Raw genomic sequence first — 26,122 nt, forward strand, 5'->3', positions numbered from 1 at the left:
TGGTCTCCTTGGACATATCCGGCTCCTCCATCGGCAGAAAACTTCATCATCAAATGATATGTGGAAATGACCGCCCTCATGGCATTAAGGGACAGCCGTCCAATGATGGCATTGTGGGTTGATGATACATTCACTACCAAGAAGTCTACTAGCAGGGTCATTTGGTTCCACCCTTCCCCTGCTGTGACCGAGAGGGAACTTGCACCCTCGGAGATCACCTTATCACCCGCGAACCCATGTAGCGGCGTCTTCACAGGTCGGAGGCGTGATCTATCTATCCCCATCTTGTCGAATGCCTCCGAGTAGAGTATGTCAGCCGAGCTCCCGGTGTCGACCAGGATGCAATAAACCTAGTGGTTAGCTACCGTCATCTCGATCACCAAGGCATCGTCGTGGGGATGCTGAATTCCCGGCACGTCGTCCTCTGTAGATGTGAGGCTGCATGGACTTACTCGGAGTTCTTTCCTTGGCTTGTCGGCTGAGTAGATGTAGTGCCCGGGGTCCGTGCTTCGAGAATGGGCTTTTCGAGCTTGATTTGAATCACCGCCTCCAGATGGACTGCCATAGATTGTCTGGATCTCCGTTGCCTCCTCTGCAGCACTGCTCAGCTGCTCATCTTTCCTAGTTGATTTTTCTTCCTTCAGATACTGACGCAAGTGACCCTTGCGAATGAGGGTCTCAATCTCTTCCTTTAGGTCAACACAATCACTAGTGTTGTGCCCATGATCGCGATGGAAGTGACAATACTTGCGTTTATCACGCTGGCCGGCATCCATCTTCATGCAACTCGGCCAATGCAGTAGCCTCTGGTCTCAGATATCCAACAGGATTTGCTCTGGAGACGTGTTGAGAGGAGTGTATGAGCTGAACTTGCTATCGGGCTTCCTGCTCGGCCTTCAGTCTCAGGAGGTACTGTTGTCCGGTCTCCTTTTGCTAGGTTGTTATGGTGCTTCATCCTTTCGCCTCCTCTCTGGACTTGCTCTTGCATGAGCTGAAGAACTCTTCGGCATTTGTATATTTCTAGGCGCGATTGATCAGTTCGCCAAGAGTGCTAGGTGGGTTCTTCCCTATCAAGAAAAGGAAACTTCCTTCCTTAAGTCCACTGATCATTGCAGATAGCGCCATCTTGTCGGAGTAGTCCTCCACCTGCAGAGCCTCCTCGTTGAAGCGGGAGATGTAGTCTTTCAGCGACTCTCCACTCTTTTGCTTGAGGGTAAGCAAGTGGGTTGACGACTTCCGACTCTTCTTTCCGACAATGAATTGTGTCAGAAACGATCTGCTGAGCTCGACGAAGGTGCTGATCGATCTGGGCTTCAGCTGTCGATACCAATTTTGGGCGGCCTAGTGAGAGTTATTGAGAAAGCTCTGCACATCATCGCCTCTGATGCCGATTGAATCTACATCTATGAGCGGTAAGACTCTACGTGTTCTGTTGGGTCCCCAGACCCCAAGTACTGAATGATAGGGGGCATCCTGAACCTCGGAGCAGTGTTTTAAATAGCGGTAGCGTGATGCGTAGCGCTCAGCCCTCTATAGCATGTAGCATAAATACGTAGTGTGTAGTCTAAGCTACACAATACTTCTATTTTTTAATTTAAAAATAGGACAAATATGATAAATAGTGGGAAAAAAATGGAAAAAATATAAAAATGCCTAAAAGATGATTCATTTTATCAATTATAAGCATGTTCAAAAAGGTTACTAGTTATCATTTATCAAAAGCCAATCCACATATATAAGCCAAATCAAATAATTATCACATCAACAACTTTCTAAGCAAACCACTTTAATTAATAATGTCTAATTGAAACCATAAGTCACAATTATGAAAAGAAATAAAAATCCCATAGGTTAAAAGTATCACATACAATACAAGTGTCACATTCCTCAACATTAGAAACAAAGAAAACGTGGAAAAATAATAAAAAACTAAAATAATAAAAAAATACATTGTAGCTTACACTACGGACGTTACGCGCTACGTAGCTGTAGCATACACTATGACCCCTGTAGCGTGCGTTACAGGGGATTTACGCTATTTAGGACGCTACGTAGTGCTACGGCCACGCTATGCTACATAGCATACGCTACCACTACGCTACGGGCGCTATTTGAAACATTGCCTTGGAGGCATCGTCTCGCTCATAATGTCAGTGGTGAATGGAGGTTCAGTTTCTTCCATCATTGCTTCTACCGCGGTCGGAATGGAGGTCTGTTGATTCCGTTGCAAAGTCTTAATCTAATTCCGAAGTTCCTCAAGTTGGGCTTCCCATGGATCCTGGTTCTCGGCAACAGTCTCTCGAGGAGCCTCGACCTCGAGCGTCTTACCCCTTCTCCTTCTCTCCAGCTCATGGCGAAGGTCAGTTGGAGCCAACGCCGAGGTGACTCGGGCCCTCCGGCCAGCGAGCTCACATGCGCTGGCTCATCCGATGCTACTGGGATGACCTCTTCCCGGCTGGGAGGTGGCTGCTACCCCTATTGTTGCTTCATCTGGTTGAATTCCTCCACCAGTACCTAAATCTGATTCTGCATCGCCCTATATTTGCCTCCTCGGCTCCGGGACCCTTGGGACGGCCCTGTTGGAGCCGACTCAACATGTAGTAACAAGGACGAGCGTGGTTGCCCGTTTGGCTCGGGTTTCGTAGTTGCCACTGGGAGTGCTTTCTTCTTACCTCTAACCATCTTTTCATAAAGCTATCAAGCCTTTTTGTCACAGTTCCCACAGACGGCGCCAAAATGTTGTTGCAAAAATTTGGCGACTCTAGCCGTTCCCCGGTGGTTAGCTCCGAGCCCTGTGAACCAGTACAAGAGAAGGACAAAAGAGACCCTGGCTATGAGCAGGGGACCCTCCAATGCCCAAGTCAAGCTAGGAATCTGGGTCTAAGTAGCGTAGCTAGGGGTTTAGAGTGCCAAATGTTGCGTACCTATTGCAATGGACTCCTCTCCTATTTATACCTGTGGATCGAAGGAGTCATAGCCGTTAATCTCGGCACGATCTCTTCCATCAAGCGGGCATTACGCGTGCGCAGACGTCGGCAGTTAACCTTAGATCGTGCACTGGACTTCTCTCCAACGTGCCTCACTAAGGTTGGTCCCTGGGCGTGATCTTCGGCCATGTATGTATCTGAGCCGACCTCGACCCACGACACTTCGAGCACATCCTTCCGAGCCCATGAGAGAATTAGTCCTGGTCGGGTCTCGAATAACTTGTGTCGACACCGAATGCCAGATCTCTGACCCTTGGCTATGGGTCGAAGGTGTAGCGCCACATCCTCGCTAGGGCCAAGCCTTGTTTACAACTCTCTAAGGCATTGGTCGGGGTCAACGAGTCCGACGCATTCTGATACCTCCCAAGCTCCAGGTCAAGATCAGGGCTCGGGACCCAATCCAGGGCCGTAGTTCTTCGGATGAGAGTTCCAAACGTCCAATCCAGGGCCGTAGTTCTTCGGATGAGAGTTCCAGACATCCGATCCAAGGCCGTAGTTCTTCGGATGAGAGTTCCAGACGTCCGATCCAGGGCCGTAGTTCTTCAGATGAGAATTCCAGATGCTGGTGTGGTCCGATCTGCCTCTCTTCCACAACCCTAGTTTTGGAACCGTAGTCCGGGAGTGTGGTCGGCTCGGGTGCGGTGCCATTACACCGAGGTTCTGCTCATCGGTTTCCTCTAATCGGCCTCTGTTGGATTCGATTCAGATTTTCCCATAACACTTACAATGGTCTCTTTGGAATTTTTAATGGTGGGGCACTCAATCACCACTGTTTCCAACGGTATGGTCCACCGGAGTTTTGATCTGCATAATTTTGGAACCCCATCGTCAAATGGGTTGGAGAAACAGATGGACGGCGTGGATATACAAAAATATCGCCCATGTGGGCCACACAATAGGGGTAATACCTACTAAGTTATTCCCGTGTAACACCTAATTCACTTCCTTGTGTACTGGGGGACTACCCCAACTCAGGGTGGACGCGGATTTCGGAGTTCCAACATTGAGAACCTAAGTGGGGCCCACTGTGATTTTTGTGATGAATCCACCCTGTCCATCTGTTTTGCATGATCATTTTAGGACATGTGGTCAAAATTGAGACAGATCTAAGAGTCAAGTGGGCCATACGAGAGGGAAAACCGAGGAAAGAAATTCTTACCATTGAAACATTTCTGGGCTCCAACTTGATATTTATATGATATCCAAACCGTTTATAGGGTCATTCCCACTCGGATGAACTGAAAACACAAAAAGCTTAGCCTAATACAAAACTTTTGTGGCCATACGACTTAATGGTAGTTGCTCAATCTCCGTTGTTTTCTCTCGTATGGCCCATTTTGCTCTTAGATCAGGCTCAATTTTGGCTGCATGTCCAAAAATGATCAAGCCAAACATTTGGACGGGGTGGATTCATCAAAAAAATCATGGTGGGCCCTCTCAGCACAGGAACTTCCAAGGAAAGGATTTTGCAATAAATCTGCGTCCACTCGGGGCGTTGTTTCGGTGGATCCCTAATCGTGGGGCCCACCGTAATGTATGTGCCTTACATCCACACTGTCCATCCATTTTGAAAGCTCATTTTCGAGCATGATCAAAAAAATGAAGCAAGTCCAAGCCTTAGGTGGACCATAACACAGTTAACAATAGTAATTGAATCCCCACCATTAAAACTTCATGGGGTCCACTGGAATTTTCATTCGCCATCCAACCTATTGGTAAGGTCACAAAGACCTAGATGAAGAGACCACACAAATATCTGCTTGATCCAAAGCTTTAATTGCTTCTTTTCTTCTTCTTCTTTCCTTTTTTTTTTTTTTTTCATTCAGACAGTGCATAGCTTAGGACACTATACAAAGGAAACCTATTATGTGCACTTCTTTTTTGAGATTTTATGATTTAAAAGTGTGTATTAAGGTCTTTTTTAATAATCCCTGAAGTTTCATTGAAAAATTCAAGCATTTTCCCAATGTTTCCACATGTTTCCCAAAAAGTGTGATAAATTACGCGATACAAACGATATATCCCGTGCGATAACCGATACGCATCTGTATCCCAAGGTTGCGATACATTGGGCGATATCGATATTTCAAACACTGGTTATCAGGAGTGATAGTAAAGGAATTGAGGATCTTAATAAGTATCTTCAACATCATTTTCTAATGAAATATTTGGGTAATCTTATATATTTCATTGGGTTAGAAGTAGTTAAATCAAAGAAAAGCATTAATCTATCTCAAAGGGAATATGTTTTGAATTTACTCACAAAATCACGCCTTTTTCGTACTAAGCCAGTTGATACACTAATGGATCCAAACCATAAATTGGTTAGTGATCAAGGAGATGTGGTTGAAGACACAAGAAAGTACAAAAGATTAGTCGGAAAACTTATCTACCTAACAATCACTAGACCAAATATATCATATGCTATGAGTGTGGTAAGTTAGTTTATGAGCTCTCCTAAGGTGCCTTGCATATTTGCCGTTGTATGAATTATGTGATATCTTAAAGAAGCACTCAACCATGGATCTTATATAAAAGGACTAATCATCTTTAAGCTACCAAGGATTTTATATAAAAGGAATAATCATCTTTAAGTTACAAGATATTATGATGCAGATTGGGCAAGCTCCCCAACTAATAGGTGATCTACCACCAGGTACGGCATATTTATGGGAGGGAATTTGGTCACGCAAAAGAGTAAAAAGCAAAGTGTTGTAGCACAATCAAGCGTTAAAGCAAAAAATAGTGTGATGGGTTATACCACTTGTGAGCTCATGTAGATTAAAAAGTAGTAGTAGAAAATAGATCTTGCAGTGAACCTACCAATACAATTATTTTTCGATAATCAAGCATGTCATGCCCCAAACTCAGGAACCAGGCTCACAAAATTCCCGGCCACCGAATCCGGTGCCGAGTCTGCCGACAACCTCTATAGTATCCCATTCTCGGATCCTAGCTCTCATACGGCAGGTCACAATCCTAGGATCCTACAAGGACGATTTTCAAGGTGATTTTTTTTTTGTAAATCAAGGGTAGGTGGGGTCCACTTTGGACATTCCAGTTCGTCCATCATCTTTATCACTACATAGTGGGCCCAAAAAGTCTTGGATCAAGTTAATCTTTACACTTTTCTTCCATCCAGATCCAGGTGATCTAATGAATATGTTGAATGGCAAATAAATACAATGGTGGGCCACACAAGGTGGTCCATACTGTCCCAGCATGCAGGGCACACTGTCTCACATCATGGCCCACTTGTGGGCCCCACAATGGTCCATAATCATTAAAGAAAGAAAGAGAAGGGAAGGAAGAGATTGGACCATTAGATGGACCCTCACCGCTATGGGGCCCTCCACACACAATTATCATATACACCAAGTGGGTCCCACCCTTGTGGGCCCATGAAAAATGAAAGAAAGCAAGGAAAAATGGAGAGTTTGTCCTCCCTTGCACTCATAGCGGCGATGGACAGTTGGATCGGGCCGGATCGTCTATCGGACAACTTGAATGGTCTAGCTCCTCCTATACTCCTCTAACACTCAAAATTCCCCTCAAGTTCTCTCTAATCTCTCTTAAACACTCCCTTTTCTCTTAATCTCTCTCTACTCTCTCCCTCTAATTACTCTCTATTCTTTCTTTCTCACTCTCCCTTTCCTCTTTTCTTTCTTTACTTGGCGACAAATGGAGAGTAGGCATGTGGCTTATGGCTCTTGAAATTATATTGTAACATGGAGTAGGGATATAGAGGGAAAGGTGGAAACAATGGAGGGTAGGATGGGGAGAAGGAAGGAGAGAGAGGAGTGGGCTAGCATGATAGAGGGATGGGCTAGGCATGACTTGCTTGGACTTTAGCAGAAATGGGCATGGGATGTGTTGATTAGAGTAGTGTGAGGGGATGGGTAGTAGGGGGTAAATTAGGAAACATAAGTTGTTGGTGGGGTAAAATAGAGGCAATTTAAGTCTTTCATTAAGGGGTAGTTGGGGTCATATGGGTGAGGGTGTAAAGGTAGAATAGGAATTTAGGAATGTTAACTATTAGAAATTCTCTTCTATATTTATTGCAAGTGGGCCCCACTCACCACATGTACATGCACTGAAAAGCACACATGCCTCGATTTTGTGTAGGATCCCAGGATCGAGACCTTGTGTATGGGAGCTGGGATCCGAGAATGGGATATACGGAGGCTGTCGGCACCGGATTCGGTGGCCGGAAATTTTGTGAACATGGTTCCCTAGTTTGGGGCGTGACGGAAGTTGGTATTAGAGCATAACTTGAGAATACCTGCGAACAACATCATATATCTGTTAATGATCTTAGATTGGATATACATCATTGTGTGATTGTTATGAACTTAGAATGATTAGAATTTCAATCTTGGAAATTTAGAAACACACCCTAGGTTTCCATTGTAACTTAGTATAAAATTAACATTCCCATTTGAGAACTTAGAGACTTTGAACATAGTACCCTGGCAAGAGCGCCTTGTGTAAGGTTTAGTTGTAAAGAAATTTCGTGTCGGCACGTTATAGGAAGATTAGATCGGTGAGCTTCGACCGTAACCCTATTTTAATACCGCAATGACCCGAGACCTATACCTTGACGACCCCGTGGGCGCTACGATTCCAACACCACGTAGCAAGTTCCATTCCGATACTCAATTGGAGAGATGCATACGTATACACAAGTCAAGATAAGCACACATTATGATCCATGTATGCATGGTGAGTGGGGCCCACTTGAAAGGAATCTTGAAGAGAATCTCATAAAGGAGACTTTCTAAATACCCATTCTACCCTCATACCCTTACCCATTCTCATTCCAACAACCCTTAACCAAAAGACCAAAAATACCCCTACAAAGCCCCCTGACTTGGAGGACCAATTTATTCTCCAAATCAGCCTCAAATTCATGCCATTTATTGTCATTATCCCACTTATAAATTGGTGGACATTTATTGGATAGTGAATCATAAAAAAAATAAAATAAAATCAAAAGGACCTATTTTAAAAAATAAAAGTTCACAAATTAACAATTAAAACTATTCAAATAATTTGATTTTGGCATTGTGAGTTAGCAATTGCAGTCCATAATTTAATTGTCAAATTTCAAGTTAATATATGTCTCGTGTTCAATTTTTTAAGGCTTGAATTAGGAGGGACTCGGATGTAAAGTGCAGCACACGTGTCAAAGTTTTTTGGGCCTCACCCGTGATGAATGTGTTATATCTACACCATACATCCATTTTGCCAAATAATTTTAGGGCATGAGCCCAAAAATGAGGCACATCCAAAGCTCGGGTGGATTGCAACGTAAGAAACAATAATAATTAAACATTCACCGTTAAAAATTTATTGGGGCTAGAAAAGTTTTAGATCAAGCTGACATGTGTGTTTTCCCTTCATCCACGTCAATATGACCCAATTAATAGGTTAGATTGAAAATAAACATTACAGTGGACTTTAGGAAATTTTTAATGGTGAGCATTCTATAATCACTATTTCCTATGGTGTGGTCCACCTGAGATTTGGATATTAATAATTTTTTGAATCCTGACTTAAAATGACGTGGCAAAATGGATGGACGATATGGATAAAATATATATATTATGGTGGGGCCTACTCGGGTCTGATCTGATTGGATGGAAAATAAACGTTACCGTGCCTACAAATTATTTAACCGTGAAAATCATTATCGCTGCTGCTATTTTTGGTGTGGTCCAGATGATCTCTGGATATAATTCATTTTTTGGCGGGTGCTCTAAAATGATCTCTGAAAATAGGTGAACGGTGTAGATGTAATAAATACATCACTGTGGAGCCCATATAACTTTGATCTCCTTTGAACCGTTCTTACAACTCGGAGCTCGAGGAGTGTCAGCGCTCGTCTTTGTGTGACACGTACCTACAGCAGTCAGCTGCTGCAAATAAATTAAAAAAAAATGGAGAGAGAGGGAAACGAAAAGAAAAAAACAAGGGAAAGAAAGAAAAGAAAAAAAGAGGGAAAGGGGGAAAGAAGAGATTGAGAGAGCGAGAGAGAGAGTGAGAGAGAGAGAGGAAGAAGAAGAAGAAGAGCAGGAAGCAGCTGCAGCCGCAGCCGCAGCCGGGCGCAGCCGCAGCTGCTCGAGAAGAAGAAGAAGAAGAAGAAAGAGAAAAGGAAGAAGAAAAGAAAGGAAAAAAAGGTAAGGTTTTTTCTTTTGTTTTTTGTTTTTTGTTTTTTTTTTCAGTGGCGTAATATGCATGGTCAGAACGGCCGTTATGGCTCGAACGCCTGAACGCCAAGCATGGTCACAGAAATCCATAACGGCCGTTTCGACCCCATATCGCGTAACGGGTCCCACCTTTACCGTTACGTATCGGCCGTTACGGCCGATACGTAACCGATTTGGGATACCCTGAACACACCCTAGGTTTCCATTGTAACTTAGTATAAAATTAACATTGCCATTTGAGAACTTAGAGACTTTGAACATAGTACCCTAGCAAGAGCGCCTTGTGTAAGGTTTAGTTGTAAAGAAATTTCGAGGACGAAATTTCTTGTTAGAAGGGTAGAGTTGTAAGACCCGTACCCTAATTAACCCTCTGTACGCTTCATTTTCAATGCTAGCATATTCCCGACAGACAAGATAGACGAGCTTTAATTGCGACCCTATTTCAGTACCGCAACACCCCGATACTTGTACCCTAGTGACTGTGTGAGTTCTATGATTCCAGCATCACGCGGCACGCCCCGTTTCGATACCTGGTTTGAGAATTTCATACGTGTACACAAATTGAGGCATGTATGTTTTTCGGTGCACGTACACGTGGTGAGTGGGGCCCACTTGCCATAAATCTAAAAGGGAATCTCTAATAGTTAATATTCCTAAATTCTTATTCTACTCTCACACCCTCACCCATATCCCGCCAACTACCCCTTAACCAAAAGACCTAAATTGCCCCTACTTTGCCCCATCAACAACCTATGTTTCCTAATATACCCCCTACTACCCATCCCCTCACACTACTCTAGTCAATACGCCCCATGCCCATTCCTCCCAAAGTCCAAGCAAGTCATGCCTAGCCCATCCCTCCATCATGCTAGCCCACTCCTCTCTCTCATTCCTTCTCCCCATCATACCCTCCATTGTTTCCACCTTTCCCTCTATATCCCAACTCCATGTTACAATACAATTCCAAGAGCCATAAGCCACATGCATACTCTCCATTTGGAGCCAAGTAAAGAAAGAAAAGAGGAAAAGGAGAGTGAAAAAGAAAAGAAAAGAAAGAAAGATTAGAGAGTAATTAGAGGGAGAGAGGAGAGAGATTAAGAGAAAAGATAGAGTGTTTAAGAGAGATTAGAGAGAAAACTTGTGGGGAATTTTGATGGTTAGAGTATAGGAGCTAGGACTATCCAAGCTATCCAATCGACGATCTGGCCTGATCCAACCGTCCATTGTCACTATGAGTGCAACGAAGGACACTCCATTTTTCCTTGCTTTCTTTCATTTTTCATGGGCCCGCAGGGGTGGGACCCACTTGATGTATGTGATAATTGTATGTGGAGGGCCCCACAATGGCGAGGGCCCATCCAATGGTCCGATCTCTCCCTTACTTCCCTTCTCTTTCTCTCTTGACCATTGTGGGGCCCACAAGTGGGCCACGATGTGAGACGGTGTGCCTCGCATGCTACGACAGCATGGACTACCTTGTGTGGCCCACCGTGATATTTATTTGCCATTCAACATATTCATTAGATCACTTAGATCCGGATGGAAGAAAAGTGCAAAAATCAACTTGATCCAAGACTCTTTGGGCACACTATGTAGTGATAAAAATGGAGGGACTGGATTGTCCAAAGTAGACCCCACCTACCCTTAATTTACAATAAAAATAAAAAAAATAAAAAAAATCACCCTGAAAATCCTCCTTGTAGGATCCCAGGATCGAGACCTGGCGTATGGGAGCTGGGATCCGAGAATGGGATACTACAGATGTTGTCGGCACCAGATTCGGTGACCGAGAATTTTGTGAGCCTGGTTCCCGAGTTTGGAGAGCGTGACAAAGCAGCCTCCCATATTGCAAATAAGCCGGTTTATAATGAAGAATCAAGCATATTGAAGTTGACTGCCATTTCATAAGTAAGAAGGTTTCTAGTGGTGAAATTTCTAAGCCTTAATGTTCAATCTCAAGATCAACTTACTGATGCATTCACCAAAGCTCTTGGCCTCAATCAATCTACACATATTTATTCCAAGCTAGGCATCAACAACATCCATGCTCCAGCTTGAGGGAGAGTGTTAATAACTATGGATGTGAACTGTACAATTGTATAGTCCAACTGGATGACTGTAATAGTTGTCGAAATCCTATGATTTAAGATTTATGATTTACGATTTACATTTTGAGTCGAATCTTAAGCAAAATAATTTGAATTCCACCTTGAGTCCCTTGTTAGATGAATCCTACTATTCACAATTCAAATCCCGATTTACGATTTATATATACCTGTTCTCTTCTATTTTAAGCTTTACTTGACTTTCATTTTATGCTTTTAAATTAGTGGGGGCTATAAGAATCATTTAGAAGAAGTTTAATTACTTTATTTTATTCTTTACAATAGCTTACATTATAGATATTCTCTTTAATGTTAAATTGTGTTGCATTTTCTTATGATTTCTTACTTCTTAATTGGTCGAAACACCAAATTGATGTATGACCTAGCTGGAATGTTTCATGTTGTCGTATGTGTATTGTGGTAATGATGGTTAGAAATCAAAATCTCTTTTTTCGTTGGTCTAAAAATCGAATACCGATTTTTTAACATGATTCTATGCTGAAGACAAGTACAAAAAATATAAATTATTAAAGGATTCTTGTAATTTTTTTAAAATTTCTTGAACGACAAAAAATAAACCAAAGATAAGAATCCTCTTAACACTATCATGATATGGTGGGTATTACTTGGTGCATATTTCTGGGAAATGGATGTTTGATGAGTTTTTAATTATTTTTTTTTCTGATTTATTTATATTTTTGCAGATTTTTTCAATTTTTATGAAAATCATAAGAAAATTTTACAATTTACGATAAAATTTGCAAACCATATTACGATTTGCAATATTATAACAAATTTGACAACATAGTAAGGGTTCTTGCGATTGTATGCCCACCTAATCTTTAGTTTTGTCCATGCACCCCCTTTAATTAGTTTATTTAGGTGCATTTATTATGCACATATCATATTGTCAGTAGGAGGTTACATTTGGCATTTTTGCTTTTTTGACTTAATATAAAAAGGAAGAGAGTAGGGACGTACAACCCTAGTTATTTCTCTCTCCATTCTCTTTTTCCCATCACCTTTCCTCTTTTCTATTTCCTATCACCTTTACATAACTCTACAAAGATCTATACCATTGTCAATGTATCGGAGTCAGGTTGAGTCCTACAATACTCGCACCCAAGCTAAGTGGGTCCAGTCTGGCTGGCTTGCCGGGCCTGGGTTCATCTGGGAACGGTTTTTGTTCTTGAAGATCTAAACCCGGATCCAATCAGGTTCAGGTACCCATCAGGTCTTTGGATCTAGGTTTTGAGTCGGGTTTGAGTCAAACGAGCATTTACATGGTTGGGCCTACCCAATGGATTAGATTGCACACACATGTTCCACTTCAACTCATGCTTGGGTACATGCAAGTGGGTTAGGAAACCTCATTCCTGTTGCTAGAATAACTAATATATACTTCTAACATGTATAGTGTTATTATCAAACTAATTGGACCTAAACATCGACCTGATTTTAATAGGGTCGAAGTTGATGGACCCGACCCTTACCCAGCTAGTCCTGAAACTTAACCAGGTCCAAAAGGAAAGAGCTGAACCTGACCCAGTTTCTTAACAGGTCGGATCTGAACCAGTTAAAATCAGTTCTGGTCCAACCGGTACCCACAGGTCCAAGTACCCACTGACAGCCTAGAGACCTGCACATGTTTGATGTAAATATTATGTTTATGAATTTACACATGATGGAGCATTGAGCTGAGAAACCATCTGCAAAATGGCAGTGCAAAATACCAATAAAACACTCATGGCTACACATGGAATAGAATTACTAATTCAATGAAGTTACCTCCGCTCCCTGATATTGATACAACTCTACCCAAAACTTGAGTGGTGGTCAATTGTTGATTAGAACTTGCACCAACCTGTTGACAAACTCAAAAGAATAAATATAAAACAAGCTAGTTAGAGAAACCCACACATGTACTAAAGTACATCCCATCAATTTAAGCTTCCAATCACCTTTACATTTAAGACGTGGTCATAGAAGAAATAAAGAAAGTTTAGGTCATTTTTTTTATGTTACATTTATGGCCTGTTTGGGAAGCTGGAAATGGTAGGAAATGAAAACAGTTTCGAGGGAATACGGTGTTTTTCACTGTGTGTAAAAAGTAGCTGTGGAAACTTGACTGTCATCATTACACTTTTCCTCAAAAAATGAGTAAATTGATTTCTTCCTCATAATGGCCCTCAACAGCAACCTTTGTGTTTTTTTTTGTTTTTTTTTATTTTTTTTATTTTTTATTTTATTTTATTTTATACACCACATGGGCACTCAATCCCTGGTCTCAGTGTTGAAACTCTTGTTAGTCTAACACTGAGCCATGAATGGAGACCCACCCTCAACAGCAATGTTGCCTTCACAGCACGCGCATATTAGCAAGGGCCATTATGCATGGATACACTCTCTCATTGGTTGTTTTGCATTATTTTTCCTTTTCTCCTCCATTTCAATAGTGTGAGATAACCTTACCCTCATCTTCAACTACATTTACACCCATTTGCAAGATCCAAACACAAGATTTTCAACTAGGAATATGCATAAGTGGGAAGAATCCCACGGATTACATGAATTTCGGGCAATTTCCAGGCTGTTCAAGTGTGTACCCAAATCAGGTTGACAGTATTCATCTGAATTTTATTTTTAATTTTTGCTCAAAATTCTTGAGGGAAATGGTGTATAATGTAGACTTATAATGTATTGATATTAGATATTTATGGAAATATGAAATATAGGAATTTTAGAGCCAATCAGGTTAATAGTACTCAGGCAGCCCGAGATAGCATTCTTATCAAAGAATATCCTGTTACACCATCAAATACATGTTTAAAGCAAAACAAGAATGCACATTTAGGATCCTCACATTTTTCTAGATTTTTATGACATTCTTTCGCATTTTTTCTTTAAAAGAAAGTTCGGCCATATCGTAATGGCCAGCCATCTTCCATTACCGTTACCGTTACCAGATGCCTTGGTTCGATTGGGACCTACTTAGTTGACTTTCAGCATGTCAAGCCAGCATACAGAATGCTCATCAAAGAATGGTTTAAGGCACCACTACATACATGTTAAAAACACACCTAAAAAAAAAAGAAAAAAAGAAGAAGATAGATAGATTCATTGTTTTACAGACCCATATCATCTAAACACAGGTCAGTATGATCTGATATGCCCAATATCGTATCAATTTGGGCCCAGCTGATGTAACCCCAATGTCGATATTAAAAAGGACCCCATAATGGAGTTCCGAATCGCATCTAGTATTCCAGTCTTAACCAAGTTTGTCATAAACTACAGTCATTTCAGTGCCACCAGCCACAACAGCTTCAAACTATCAAAACCACTTCTGGAGGTCATTACAGCTACTACCTTCCCAGTTGTCTGGGTTATGTCAGTGGCTCGGCGATTCCAGTATGTCTTGCCACAGGCTCTTATGACAAGTTCCAGACTACAAATGATCATATGCTCTATCAGATCCACTGTTGAACATTGTGAGCTGCTCAAAGAATCACCCGAATCAATTTGTGGGGCAAGTATGATATGTTGGTCTACTAGTAAACATCCTAGTCGGAGTTTTGGCGCTGGTAAACAACCACCTCCAAATAAAATTGCTTAGGCTGATGACCTTAGTCTCTCTCTTGGAATGAATCATTGCAATTCGAATGAAGCACCCCTTTTATAGAGCTTCAGGTGCCCTAGGGGTCATGTAATGCAACTCGTCTATCAATTAGTGTCTGCTATGCACACCCTGAAATTTCATCTTCAGATAAAGCAAGATTCTTTTCATCTCTAGTCACAAGCTACTAGTTCCTCTCCTGCTAGCACACAGTCACGCTATTCACCTACATGTCCTCCCCATCATTGTTAGGCAGTCGTACTGACACCAGCCACTTCAGGTGTTCCTTAGCCGCTACTACACTACACCAGATTCTCTTAATGACTCACGTCCCATTCCCTATTGTCCTGTGTTGCTTCACAGCCATCTTCATTTATGAAAATTCCAAGCCCCTTCTGCATGCTCAGAGTTTGGGGCAGGGCTTATGGTTGATACTTCATCCAAAGTATGAGGCTATGCAGAGCTTATTACCTAAGGGGGTTCAATGTTGAGATTCGTCACCCAACAATATCCGGCAACCAAAATGGTTTGGCATTCGAGGCATTTCAAACCCCGGATCAGATAAAGACTCAACAGGTCCCCCTGAATGCCAACATGGATCCATGGGTTAAAATAGCAGTTTCTGACGACGACTTGACAGAGGACTGGAACCATACAACTCACCCTGTATCAGTTGGTTTTGATCCTATTTTGGCATGGTGGCTCATTTCATTTTGGACCAAAACCATATGACTCAGAAGATAACAAGTTGTATCAGATGATTTTCTAAATCATCCCCAGATCCCTCTCACATGCATCATTCTTCAGCAGTGGGATCCACAGGATCATTCAGCCATAATTCTAATTATTGGCAACAGCAGCAGCAACACAAGGTGTCCCGGAATTAGTTTAGCGGAACCGTACCTGAGCAGCTGGCAAGGAGCCTCCATAAAAAGGCCCTCATGGCCTTGAGCAACTACTGGCACTCAGTCACTACTAAGGTACGAGCTGAGAGAAAGGATATCCATGACGGTGCACTTTTGCACAATGGTTTCTGCTTGTCTTCGGGCCTTTGAGACCTTATAACTTTTGGTAGTCTGTTATTTGATGATTCTGGGTGACTCCAGTTCAACCTGCCATTGCCAACTACCCTTCCTGTCGTTTCTTCCTTCTAGGGCCAACAAAGTAAGCCTCAGTCCCTGCAACCAACCCAACATGGTTCAGGTCACGAAAACAGTAGAACCCACCGCTTGTATGAAACCTGCCTTCCTGCAGAGTGTTCATTAGACCTTTCCCCCAACCTACAATGGATGATAGGCCTCACACCAAGCACCCTAACATAGCACGTGGTACACCGCTTCCCCTTCTTCTGTACCGTACCAGCACAAACACTGCTTAAAATGGCTCTATTTTTCTTGCTTCCACGAAAAGCAAGCTCCTTAGGTAGTACACATGCCCATGAAACCCCACCAACCACGATTTGGAGGTATGCCTACATGCTATATAAATGATCAATGTTTTGAGATGCATTAGAGAAGGTTTGTTTGCCCTGAGGAGTAATGAGTGCATTTAAGATTCTTCCAAAGATAAAAAGGTTGCTTTCAAAGCAGGTAAAGAAACCTGCCTGTTTATTATGTTCTAACACATAATCACTAATGGTATAGAAATTATATGAACCTTGAGCAAGGGACATGTATTGTGCCCACAAGCATTGGGCCCATGAAAATGGAGCACTTGGTTTAGTGATCCAAATTGTGATGTTGATATGACAAGCACCACCGTGGATGGGGTGTGTACCAAAAATCTCCATGATGGGACAATCCTAAGCCTTCAATCATTCTCTAGCAAAAAAATGTTTAAGAAAAAAAAAGAAGCAATTGTTAAGGAAAACAAATAGAAAATAAAAAAAGAAGCAATTGTTAAGGAAAACAAATCGAAGATTGAACAGCAACAATCTCAAATTTTGGAAGAATCCTAGAGACATGGACCATTCAAGTAGGGCTCCGTCAAATAATGGTTTAAATCACCGATAAAACGGAGCCCAAGGATTCCTATACATGTCCTCAAGGTGAGGATCACATAATCACTCATAAATGGAATGTTTTGTAGTAGTGTGAAGAGATAATTAATGAACTATCTTCTTTCAAAAAGCCATCTTATTTTACCCTCGAATTGAAATTGGATTGTTGAACATTCGAAGATCTCCATTCCGCTGAGTGTCATTGGGTTTTTTGTCTCATTATTAAACTATATAGCTACTCGACATGCACCTCTTCACACATATCTTACAACACAGCAGACGTGCTAACCTGGCAGGCGTTTGGGAGATCTCGGTTCATAAGGCGTTCTCCTCGTGAAATGACCAGATGCAAAAATCAGGTTTGTCTGCTCATATATGAAAAGCTTGGACAAGTTTTCAAACAGAAAAAAAAAATGGCACATGGCCTCATTAAACACACATGTACAGTCCTTTTGATGAGGGGACCATCCTGGTTTTGTTGCAGTCCTCTTCATGCTGGGGGCACCTCATGCACCACTCATATGTATCACACGCTCAAAAGGTTGGCTGTGTTGCATGTCAATGTGCCTATGGAGTTAGCCAGGTATGTGCCTGCCATTACAAAATAAAAGCACTAAATATGCAGGTCTCTATATCAAGGTATTATGTAACATTATCAATCAGCGTATTGGCCAGCTTGATCCAATAGGGTCCCATGTCGGCCGATACAGCATTGTAACTTCTTTTTTCTTGGGAAGAAATCCTCAAAATTATTAGTAAAATTCTAAAAATATTAAGTATCAGAATATGTATTCTTTCGCAGTTTTGGACATCTATTTGGTGGTGTAATGGACCATTCTTTGATAAGAATGCTATCTATCATGCGGTGTCAGCTTGTCCAGCTAAAAGTTGACCAAACAGGCCCCAATCTAACACACATCAAAGCATGATTTGGTAGTTAGGGCCCCTAGCTATAAATACAACAAAAAGATGGAAAAATGCAAAAAGTGACCGTTAACCCCTCTTTCAATATTTCTGAAAATGGTCCAATCCACTTTGATTCATAGAATTCCACTCAAATTTTGTTTTGATCTTCAAAATAGATCTAGTTTAAAATTAGTTTCTAAGCTTCCTTCATGGTTGAAACGGAAAATTGAGAGAAAACTAGAAAAAAAATGTTGAAAATGGGCACATTATGACCATATAGGCCTATAGCAGCCTCATCAACCCCATAACGATGCTGATATGGGCATATCGGCCTGTTTTGGCTAATATGGGCCAATACAGCCCATTTTTCATAATGGATCAATTCACCTAGAATAACATAATGCAGTACCATTTCCTTATGTAATGGCCAACACGACCATAACATAACTATTTTCTAATACCATGCTCTATATGGAAGTTGTATGAAATTCCCACGTGCAATACATGTGGCAAACGTGTCTGGAGATCAGGACTATTGTTCCAGTGTCTAGAATGTTCATCAGATACATTGCAAGCCCAATTGAACGATCAAGACTGTCTACAAGGTTCAGCATACACTTAAAGGGATACCATGTGAAAATCACACTGACATGATGTCTGATACATCGATGAGTTAAAGACTTCTTTTCTATTGCCATCTGTTTTCTAGCCCATGGTTGGGATGGTTAGGATTCACTGATAGAAGTAATTCCTTACAACCATAAACAATCCATGATGGGCCCCAACAAATAGATGGCTCATAAATGACCTTGAATATCCATTTTAGATGGCACTGATCAGATGGTTAGAATTGTTCAATTGGTGTGATCTATGATTTTTACATGGTAGCCATTAAATGTTGTCTGGACCTAGGAGAGGCAGTCCAGATAGGTTAGTTGGACTGTCCAAGTAGGAGCACCATAACTTATAGTACAATGAGAGCACCGGATCATTTCTCTCTAACTGAAAGTAGGAGAAGACAGAGAAGGAAAAAAAAAAAAAATCCCCTCCAATTTCAGCTTTATATCATATTATGAGGGGAGAATAGCTTTGATACTCTGGCTAAATGTGATGGATCATATGCAGGCACTTAAAATTACTTAGAAATTGCATACGTCCAAATTATCGGCCCCAGTTAAAACTACACTTATTTGTTTATCTGACTATCAGATTGGTGAACATGTATTAGACAGTTAAAATGAAAAATATCCAATGGTCCTATTTCAACAAACAAGTGTCCATGAATCAGAGGTTAGGATTGTTCAACCAACCTGATTTTAGGACTGTAAACATAGCAACAGATCTCATTCTCAGCAATTTCTCAAGAGATTTTCAAATTTTGGGCTTTTCTTGAGTTATTATTGGGAAAATCTCACTGAAAATAGAAGTATTTAAAAACACTTATTGTAAATTATTAAATTAAATTAAATGTAAAACGTATATTTATATAACAAATTCCTTTATGTTGTTTATTATTTTTCGAATTAATATCATGATAAGATCACAATAAAAACTTAATATTTTAAAATCTGCCAAGATTTTGAAAATATCACGATAATATCGTTTAAGTGATTCTCGCGAAAATTTCAAAATCTAGTGGTATTTGACACAATGACTGCAAATTAGCGACCAGCGGGTTCCAATATGTAGTCAGTTTAGTTTGAGTTAGTGTATGCCACGTATACAATTTCCAAGTCCAGAGTATCAAGCATGATACTCTACCAGAGTATCAAGTAAATCTCCATTTTGAGGGTGCGTTTGGCTCAGTCCACGAGAGAAAAACAAATCAAGATTCTTCACATTCCTATTGTTACTAGAAATCCAAAAATCACGAGACGATACTCGTGTGGGATAAGCTAATACCTGGATTAGGGTTTTGAGACTGTCCAAAGGATGGGTGAGAGCAGCGCCAAACGTCACCGACGCAGCAGCTGCAATGCCGTGGCTCGCCACCATATTCTCCTTCCACAACGACTCCATTTCTCCCCGCCAAATGAATCCGAGGGTTCTATTCAAGGGAAGTTATTTGATACACTGGCAGTTTAGGACGCTTGATACGCGAGCACTTGGAAATTTTATAAGGGATAAACACTGAATCGAATTAAACTTGCCACATCGGCACCGGAATCGTCTAGAGCGCGAGAGCGGATTGGCTCGTGACCCTGCCACTAGCCAATGGCTACTGGTCGGTGCTAAGTGGGCCCCACCATAATGTATTTGTTTCATCCATGCCGTCCAACTATTTTTTTAGATCATTTTATGTTATGAATCCGAAAAATAATGTATATCCAATCTCAAGTGAACCACATTACAGGAAAAGTGTTAAGTGAACGTCCACCGTTAAAAACTTCTTGGCGGACATAAAGTTTTGGATCAAGCTGATCTTTTATTTTTAACTTCATCTAGATCTGTATGACCTAATCAACATATTGGATGTCAAATAAACAATACAATGGGCCTTAGGAGGATCTTAATAGTGGACATCCGATCACTACTGTTTTCATGTGGTGTGGCCTACCTGAGATTTATATATCTATAATTTTTGGGATCAAGCCCTAAAATGATCTGTGAAATTGGATGGACAGCATGGATAAAACATATACTTCATAGTGGGGCCCACAGAGCACTGACCATTAGCCACCGGGCTAGTGGCACGGCACTAGCCAACCCGCCTCCAGCGCGAGAGCGGATTGGCTAGTGACCCTGTTCTTTGGGGTCACCATGTTGTATATGTGAAGTCCATCCTCCCCGTCCATTAGTTGTGCTTCTTGATTCTACACTTTGGGGACAAAAATCAGCCCGATCCACAGCTTAGGTGGGTCACACCACAGTAAAAATTGGGATAGGATGCCAACCGTGGTTTTTTGTGTGGGCCCACAATGATTTGGATCTTTCATCAGACGCGGTCTTCAAGTTATTTCATACTCTGGCAGAGTATGACACTTGATACACAGGCACTTTGGAATCTGTGTACGTGTACTCACTCGAATTCTACTGGGTTTGTTTTGGGACGCACTGTCGCTAATTCAGTGTCCCAAAATCAGATCGGCTGAACGGCCTTAAACCCTTATTCGTGGACACTAGTTTGTTGAAATTGCACCATTGATATTTTTCATCTTTAGCCATCCAATTAGATGTGGCCCATCAATCCGAAAGATAATCAAATATGGCTAATGTTATGGTAAGAATGCATTGACCAATATAATCATATGAGAGAGAATACAAAACACATGGAAGGACGTCTCATAATAGCTTGGCCTCGGTAATTGAGCATGACCTCTACAAACAGCTCTCGAGAAGCTCAGTCTCCCGAGATATTCGTGGAGAACTAAGTTGAAGATAATGCCTTGGATTTTGAGGATAATTCCTTATATGATACGCAACTTAGCAATAGATTTATGACCATATATGTTAGCGACATCAGAAGCGATAAATAAGAACCCAATCTACGGTGAAATATATGAACAAATAAACTCTATATTTTACTAGACCTAGTTTTGCATGTCCTAAATTTAGTATCAAACGGTCCCCTAATCTAGCTAAGGTATCCATTGTTGTTCGTTTTTGTGAGTGCGCAGCAGTCCAGTAAGGATGTGCAGATCAATGCTTCAACAGCTGATATATCTGGGATCCCTAATTTGAACCGTTTAACTTGAATTTCAAGTATTGCACGTGTGCAATTTCCACTTAGTTTCTAAGTGCCTGCACTCAGCCAAAGCTTTAGCGAGGGGGAAATCATACTTCGCTCGGGCCCTGGACGGTACCGTTGCCCTTTCGGTTTGCATGAGTGGGACCCACGGTTTAGTGATCTGAACCATGGGCCTCACCAATGTGCCTAGTTTCAGGACGTCCGATCGGCGCAAAAGGCGGGCCCCATCATGAGGATGGGCTGACACTAAAATCAGTGGGCTGGTGTTGCATCTTCCACTGATGTTTCACGGTAGGATATTCGGCTTGGGTTGCAGATGTTTTACGGTTAAGTAAATGATTCGAGCCCAGGTTGAAATTCCGGTTATTTCAGATAATTGAGGTTGTTAGTATAGTCGAATGCATGAATCTCTGGGTTTTCTTTGGTATTGCTTTTGAGCTTAGATTGGTGTTTTTAAGCCCCTGATTTCAAATTTCATATGAAATACAGTTTTGGACATAGATCAGAGCAGAAATTGTGGCTTTGAGATAATTGGGACTTCTTCTTCTTCTTCTTTTTAAGGTCTCACGTGCAATAGGTTTTTTCTGCTATTTTTGAGTTCAGATATGTGTATCTGATCTCCTGATATCGGATCTTCATTGAAATTGTGGTTCCAAGTGTAAATTAGAGTAGACAGTATGGTTATTGAGTAATTGAGATTGTTTTTATAAAATCGAATGCACTCAATTTTTGGTTTTTGTCTTTCATTTTTGTTCAAGTTGGTATATGATATATTAGAGCAGATATTTTGGTTTAAATTATACTTTTTTCCTGGAGTCAAATGCATGCAATTTCATGGTTTTCCCACAGTTTTTGAGTTCAGATTGATATTTTTGAGCTTCTGATGTCTTATTGATGCACAAATTAGAGCATTTCATCTCCAAAATTCTCTAATTTTAATATTCTATTTCTAGGTATTTCTGACATAGAGATGAGAGAGTGTTGATCGCAGTAGGTAATTAGCTCTTCCAAGACTTAAATTTTTTCATGATTTTCAAGAATAGAAGTGATCCACTTCTATAGTAGCCTGAGCGTTTGATATAATGCCCCAAACAGTCAGAATTCCAAATAACTTAGTCAAACGGTTCCTTTCAATCTCAGTAGTTTGTTGGCAAGCAGGTCCTCCACTCCCGTGAGATCGCATAAACAGATGGATCATCTGTTGTTGTTCTATATCACTACCATCTGTGTGATATAGCATGGTGTTTAGCATGATGTGCAAGCCATTAAAATACCTTCTCCTTTTAAAAGGGAGATTGGTTGGTAAATTGGATATCCACCATTCTTGGGGCTCTCATTTTTTATGATCAGAATTGTTCTGCCTCACTTTGGATGGCCCATGTAATGAAAAGTTGATTGACGATCCTTCACACCCAAAATTTATGAAGTTCTCATTTTCCTTGCATTGCTATGGCAGTAATATAGACGAAACCTACTTACCAAATAGATAATGATGCTAGGTGAAATGTTCTGGAGTACAATTGGGTTTGATTCCTCATAACCTTATTTAAAAGATTTTTTATTTTATTTTATTTTAATTTCTAGATTTTAGCTTTTGTCTCATGTCTTGAGTCTGCTCTTTTTTTATGCCTTTTCATGTGCTGCTCTTTGCTGATCTTCTTCCTTCATGATCTTCCAGCAGGAGGATTTGTACTAAATGTAACTGGTTGATGAAATACTTGAGGCATTCAAAAACTAAAAGAGAAAAAAAAATAAAAATAAATAAATAAATAAATAAAAGGGGGAAAAAGATTGTGTATCTAGGTATGTAGATACCTTACTCATGTCTGCAGAGAAGCAAATGACTTAGTGGAGTTTGTAGCTAAAGATTGTGTATCTAGGTCTGTCATTTACACTCTAGCTTCAATCCTATACTGATTGTTTGAACTAGTTGGACACTCTTATGTCTTAGTTATACAAAAGGCAATATTTTAATATGAGTTCATGTTGCAGAAAATAATATCTTTTTATGAAGTCACAAGCGTACGGAAAGCAAAAACAACAGGGATCTTTAGTAATGCTATAGAAATTTTGACTGGGGAGAAAAAGGTAATTTGGGCTTGAGGTTGTCAATTTGATTTTAGAATTACCTAGCAAAATAGAAAGAAATAGTCCTTTTGCTTCATAACTCCCAAGTTTCCATGAAGTTACATGAGTGTTGGTTAATTATAATTTATTTATGATCTGGTTTGGACTTGCGAGACTTGGCTGATATTTGTGTTTTCCCTTCATTCATGTCTTTGTCACCTTATGAACAGTTGTTTGACTCATGAATTTCATGGTTAAAGCAACTGCTAGGTCATTTGTAGTTCGTATTTTTGGACATTTTGTCTCTTGGTGCATCTATTTAATCATTGAGATTTTAACAGCAATTGGGATGATTTCTAGACCCAGTTGTTTTTAACTTCAGTTTGAGATTCTTTTTAATTCTATTTTCACTCTCTATTTTTTTCTATCTTTTCTTTGAATCTTTCGTTTTGATTTGATGTCATGACTTGGATCTATAGTTAGATTTTCTTGTTCTTCTTCATGCTTCTGTTTGCTTTTCTTCATATTGACCCTGCGAAGTACAAAAGCATCGCGTTCACGTTTGGTGTGTTGTTTAAAGAGTAGGGAGTTAAAAGTTTCTTCAGGGACTGGGTGCCGACACTGCTTGGTTACAGTGCTCAGGGTGCCTGTAAGTTTGGATTCTACGAGTTCTTTAAGAAGTACTACTCTGACATTGCTGGTTCAAGGTATGCAGCCAAGTATAAGACCTTGATTTACCTTGTGAGGTCTGCATTTGCCAAAGTGATTGCGGATGTTCCTCTCTGCCCAATGGAGGCAGTGAAGGTCCGAGTCCAAACCCAGCCCGGTTTTGCTAAAGGCTTTTCTGATGGTTTCTCCAAGTTTGTCAGAACAGGTGCTCTTGGGTACATCTTTTTAGTTGTTTGTACTGTCCTTGACAATTTGCTCTTTGGTTTTTCTATATGCTTAAAGTGTCGTCTTCTGTTGCTTTCATATTCAGGTTGTATAAGGGGCTTGTTCCTCTTTGGGTTCGCCAAATTCCATGTAAGTTGAAATGTTTCCTTTGCTCGTTGTTGTAGTTTTCTTTTGGTTGTATACGTCTATCTGTTCAAGAAATTGCTCAAATATCTTATGCATTGCTTTGGATTAAAGCAACCATAATATTATTGTCCAAGTTGTATGGTGTTCTGGTTACTAATTTATGATGAAGCCTACGAAACTGTTAGGCAGACTGAAATATACCTTGTATAGTTGGTTTCCATATGTAAAGGATTCTGATTTTATTTCTTTCCTTATATAGATGCTGTAATCTCTATATATTCAACCCCTTTGGATTGTCTCAAATATACAAAAGCTTTCAGCTCCTCTCGGTTTACATGGTATCAGAGCTTCACTGATCCAAATCCGGCACCACCTGTCAAATCCGACCACCCCTGCGTCATCCGGCCACCTCTGTTGCATCGTCCGACCATCCCTCTGCTCGTCCAGCGCCCTCTATTACTCGTCCCGCGCCCCCTGTTGTAGATCCGACCACCCCCTGCTCGTCCGACCGTCCCCTGTTGCAGATTCGACCACCCCTTCTCGTCTGACCACCCCTCTGCTCGTCCGACCAGCCCTGATCGTCCGACCAGCGTCGCCCCTCTGCTCGTCCGACCAGCGTCGCCCCTCTGCTTGTCCGACCAGCCTTGCTCCATCCAGATATGTTGCTATTGCTGTTACGTCGCCAGATCTCGATTATCCCGATCTTACACCAGATCTCGCTTATCCAGATCCAGATCCACTATTGTTGTTGCGATTCCGCCAGATCCAGATCTACATTTTCCAGAACAAGAGCTCCTGTTGTTGTTCCTATTCCGCCAGATCCAGATATTGCTACCCCTGTTGTATGGTACACCCAAAACATTCTTCTGCTACAACTCTTTGCGTGCTTTAAATTAATTCCGATCAATGGACAAGAACTCATCACGTACAGAGGCCCCAAGGTGTAGTTTTGATGGTACCAACTATTCGATATGGGCCATCTATTTTCAGAACTTCTTCAAGGGTCATGGTTTGTGGGGACTAATTGATGGATCTGTTACTATTCCCACTTCCACAGATGCCGATAAATTGACTGATTGGGAAATGAACAATGGACGGATTATTACCTGGATTCTCGATTCGGTCGATCAGTCCATTGCTATTGGCCTCACACCTCATCGTACGGCTAAGGCAATGTAGGAGCATCTTCAGACAATTTATCAACAAAGTAATGGTGGCCCGGTCATATCGTCTGGAACAGGATCTCGTTAACCTTACTCATGGTGACGACAGTATTCAATCATTTTACTCTAAAATTGTCACAATTTGGACTAGATGGCCTTGATGGATCCAATATTTTCTAATGACTTTAGGATTTTCCAAACTATGCACGAGAGCGCGCAAGTTCGCCAATTTCTTATGAAACTGCGTTCGGAATTTGAGCATTGTCAGGCTGCTCTCTTGAACCGTAGCCCTACTCCTTCATTGAATTCGGTTATTAATGATCTATTGGCTGAGGAATAATGACTAAAAGTTCTCTCACTTC

At 41.1% G+C, this 26,122-nt stretch overlaps 2 protein-coding genes across 2 annotated transcripts in view; one reads left to right on the forward strand and one right to left on the reverse strand.

Moving 5' to 3' along the window:
• Positions 1–19,946, reverse strand: part of LOC131223639 (uncharacterized) — a 68,121-nt gene extending 48,175 nt beyond the window's left edge. The window contains exons 1-2 of the mRNA XM_058219092.1: positions 19,725–19,946; positions 13,090–13,165 (exon numbers count right to left, since the gene is read on the reverse strand). Of these exons, the coding sequence (XP_058075075.1) occupies positions 13,090–13,165; positions 19,725–19,841 (193 nt within the window). The 5' untranslated portion in view covers positions 19,842–19,946. The remainder of the gene's footprint in view (positions 1–13,089; positions 13,166–19,724) is intronic.
• Positions 19,947–23,493: 3,547 nt separating this feature from the next.
• LOC131224240 (mitochondrial phosphate carrier protein 3, mitochondrial-like) lies at positions 23,494–24,635 on the forward strand. The gene is made up of 3 exons (XM_058219776.1): positions 23,494–23,598; positions 24,163–24,461; positions 24,557–24,635. The coding sequence occupies exons 1-3, from the start codon at positions 23,494–23,496 to the stop codon at positions 24,633–24,635; spliced, it is 483 nt and encodes a 160-aa protein (XP_058075759.1).
• The last annotated feature ends 1,487 nt before the right edge of the window (positions 24,636–26,122 follow it).

Source organism: Magnolia sinica, chromosome 13, assembly GCF_029962835.1.
Source record: "Magnolia sinica isolate HGM2019 chromosome 13, MsV1, whole genome shotgun sequence".
NCBI classification, from domain to species: Eukaryota; Viridiplantae; Streptophyta; class Magnoliopsida; order Magnoliales; family Magnoliaceae; genus Magnolia; species Magnolia sinica.

What these genes read in the sequence shown, in the direction of transcription:
- LOC131224240 (XM_058219776.1), top strand. Translation starts at nt 23,494, where the DNA reads ATGTTGCAGAAAATAATATCTTTTTATGAAGTCACAAGCGTACGGAAA. An exon ending in TTTTGACTGGGGAGAAAAAG is followed by an intron (nt 23,599 to 24,162) that starts GTAATTTGGGCT and finishes TTTAAAGAGTAG; the next exon opens with GGAGTTAAAAGTTTCTTCAG. An exon ending in GTCAGAACAGGTGCTCTTGG is followed by an intron (nt 24,462 to 24,556) that starts GTACATCTTTTT and finishes TTTCATATTCAG; the next exon opens with GTTGTATAAGGGGCTTGTTC.